This window comes from Juglans microcarpa x Juglans regia, chromosome 5D (genome assembly GCF_004785595.1).
Source record: "Juglans microcarpa x Juglans regia isolate MS1-56 chromosome 5D, Jm3101_v1.0, whole genome shotgun sequence".
Taxonomy (NCBI): Eukaryota; Viridiplantae; Streptophyta; class Magnoliopsida; order Fagales; family Juglandaceae; genus Juglans; species Juglans microcarpa x Juglans regia.
This window is the reverse complement of record NC_054602.1, coordinates 31831759-31835322: the sequence shown is the minus strand read 5'-3', so window position 1 is coordinate 31835322 and position 3564 is coordinate 31831759. Positions and strand designations below refer to the sequence as shown.

Sequence of the window (3564 nt, the reverse complement as noted above, 5' to 3'; positions counted from 1 at the left end):
AAAATGAAAAAAATAATAAATAGTTTATAAATTATAGTAAACTATTTATAAATAGTAGTAAAGTACATAGTCTCAAATTACTTCACTTATCAAACACACTCGGGAAGCCATTAATAACACGAGGAGAAATAATGTTTTGTAGTCGTCATGAAGTGCATAAGTACCGTACAATCCATTTGAAAAAAATAAGTAAATACGAGAGTTATATGAAAAATAATTAATTATGAGAAATGCTTAGTCCACCGATGGATTCTACCGATGGTTTTTTTATTATTATTTACTTAATAATTAAGTAAGTATTTTTTAATAATATTGTATTTTTTTAAAATGTTGAAGAGTATAAAAAATATATATAAAAAATATATATAAAAAATCAAAATAAAAGAAAAAAGCCAAATGGCCTTGTCGGTAGCATCCATCAGTGGATTCCACCGATGGTTGTAGTATCACTCATTAATTATTTAATAGTGGATTTCACCATATTTTAAAACGATTGCACGACGTTAGAGCTGTATGTAGTATTACTCTAACAAGAATTTGGAATAATAGCTAGCGCTAGTACTACTTAATTTGGTGAGGGTGGAGGAGGGGTGGCGCGTGGAACTTGACTATGGTTGGCAATGAAGAAGTATGAAGAGATCAGAAAATAAAGAGAAAAAAAAAAAAAATCAGATCTCCTACATGCAGCATGTAAGGAGGAAAACTAGCTGGAAAAGAGGAGAAATCAGGAGATGATCTACTACAATTCCCCATCCCCAGAGCGCTGGGTTTGATGTCAAATTAACTCTAAGAAACGGATTAGCACTACAATTTAAAAGCTCATGCTGAATTGAGTTTCACATTGAAATCGCGAGCGAGGACTCATCAATTGCACCGCCAGAGAACAAAATTCCGTGTAATTAGAGTGAGAGAAGGTTCCATGCAGGCATGTTTTCGGGGATTCCGACTTTCTTCTGTCGTGTGGTTGATCGATGAATTAAGGATATATAAATGAGACCAAAGAAGTTCTCTTCATATAAGGCCAATGTTTTAGGCTCTTTCTTCAATGGCCTAATTAATTAGAGTAAAATTTTTTGCAAAAAAATTTACCTGAACATGAACAATGTGGAGCTAGCTAGCAAAATGCATAAATATCCGCGCCCATTCCACATTGATTTCTGCCTCGTATGCAAAGCAGAACTCAAGAGGAATTTGTCCCAATGAATGCCCCGTGTACTATTAATTCGACGTGTTGTGGTTCATGTGACTAGCTACGTACCTAGGGTACTGTAAATTGTCCAAAAGTAAGTACTCCTAGCATTATGAGTAATCTTTCTGGGGTCAAAGACAAGATCAAGTGAGTTAATATGTATAGCGGGAAGACATGTTTTGTAGTACCAAATGCTTTATTAATCTCTGAATACGTACAGTAATGTCGAACTCATGGATTAACTTATTATATCCTTCAAAATAAACTTTGTTTAATTATTTGCATAGATAAGTTATGATAGTACCATATATATATATATATTAACTCTTACAACGTCGTGACATGTGATCATGCAAAATGGTAATTCCATCTATATATGCTTTCTGCATGCCACTTATTTTGCAGGATTTGCCCGGGGCCGAGCAGATTTCAGTCAGATTAGTTTGTCTTTAATCACTCCTAATCACACAAGTTGACAGACTCGCCAGGACCCACTCCAGCGATTTTCTAAACCGTTTGCTGCCCCGTCTCAAAGAAAATTTCTAGAAAAAAAATAAAAATAAAGAAGAATTTGAACTACCCAATTCAGTGACTGATTGACTGCGTTGGAAGCCAACCACAAAATCCCAAAAGGTAGCTACACTGAGACAGCCAAAAGGAAGAGTACCCACCACTTCACCTTCCAAACAACTCCCTAAGCAACCCATCTAAGTCCTAGTCCTCTTCCTCCTAGACTACTTCATGTAGCTTTCAATCTCCAATTTACTTCAATATAGACTGACTTCCTTAGGTCTGTATTCATCTTTTCCTCCTGCTCATCGATCTCTACGGGCTGGTACATACCACCGTTGTCATATTCCTTGAAGCTTGGCTGCAGATTATAGAAAAATGGATCAAGCGCAATATCGGATGTGGGCGGCGAAGAGGAAGCACTGTTGGAATTCTCACATTCAGGCATCGACGAGCCCTTTTTACAATAATAATTCATGGGAAGAGCAAGCTTTTGCGGAAGATGCAGCGGGTCCTTTAGGAGGTTGCATATGGCCTCCGCGTTCTTATTCTTGCAGTTTTTGCAGAAGAGAATTTCGGTCAGCTCAAGCTTTAGGGGGTCACATGAATGTTCACAGGAGGGACAGAGCTAGACTAAAGCAGTCTCCAAGTTCTTACAATGAAACTCTCAATCAAAACCATCATCACAATTCCATCCAGAATTCCATTACATACCCATCCCAAGTTTGTACCCTGGTTTATAACCCTAACCCTAATTTTGCTGATCCTGGTATTATGGTACCCCCATCTTCACCTTCTCGGGTTTCAGCTCCACCAACTCACGAAAATTGTAGTGCACAAGCCTTCATCCGCCCTCATGCTTCTGCTGCTGTCCAGGAACACCAAAAGAGGCCCCGTATTTCTTCCCCTCCTTCATGGTCAAATTTGGTTGCTGACAAATATAGCTATTGTATTTCCGATCTGAAAACTGAAGAAGATAAAAGTTCAAGATTTCTAGAATCAGGGTATAGGCCGGCTAAGGGGGATTATGTCCCAACTGATTTGTCTGTGAGCATGAATTTGTTTGTCTGTCGAGCTCACCCGACAGTGCCTGGGGGTCTGGAGGAGATCAGTACTGTCGGTTGTAAGAGAAAGAGAACTGATCAGGCGTCGATGTTGCCTTTCTTCCTAAAGCCAAGATCAGTTGATAGACAATATCTACACTCGAAGGAGCTCGGAGTAAGCCCTAACTCCATAGAAGACTTAGATCTTGAGCTCAGGCTTGGTGACCCGCCTCAGGTAAAGTAGAATTTCTGAACCCGAGTGCTAAGAGGGACGAGTTTCTGTTGTTTGATTGCCTCCCCATTTTCTTTTCTGTTCTCCCTTTGATCTAAAGGCCAAGGCCAGCCACTATGCTTGGAGTTTGATCAACGGACTCTCTTTATATTTTATGAATTTGCAGGGTGTAAAAATAACAAGATGTATATCTCATAAAGCGTGAAAACTTCATCAAGAGATCAAGGATGATAACCATTATACCTATATATCAGCTTGTGCTTAATCATACAAATGATAACATCATGCATGTTGTTTATTCGATCTTTGAAAGGTATTTTGGAAAGTCTGAAGTATGGATCCATAATCTTTACGCAATATTCTCACACTTAATTCAGTACCGTACTCGTTTACGATTTTGTTGATAGTATTATACTTGGGAAGGTTTTAATTATATTTTCATGAATTGGCAAGCAAGCGCTACTATGCGATCTTATTTTTAGGGTTTCACATGTAATATATGATCTCTCCGTTCCAATCAATTAATGGTTCTTTCTGTTGTTAAGTTCTATTAATCCGATTGAGAACTAATTCGTAGAAAAGTTATACTT

General features: G+C 38.0%; 1 protein-coding gene across 1 annotated transcript; it reads left to right on the top strand.

Annotated features, from left to right (window-relative positions):
- Positions 1-1820: 1820 nt before the first annotated feature.
- Positions 1821-3222, top strand: LOC121266601 (zinc finger protein 10-like). Its single transcript, XM_041170476.1, has one exon. The coding sequence runs from the start codon at positions 2078-2080 to the stop codon at positions 2984-2986; it is 909 nt and encodes a 302-aa protein (XP_041026410.1). The 5' UTR covers positions 1821-2077; the 3' UTR covers positions 2987-3222.
- Positions 3223-3564: the final 342 nt, after the last annotated feature.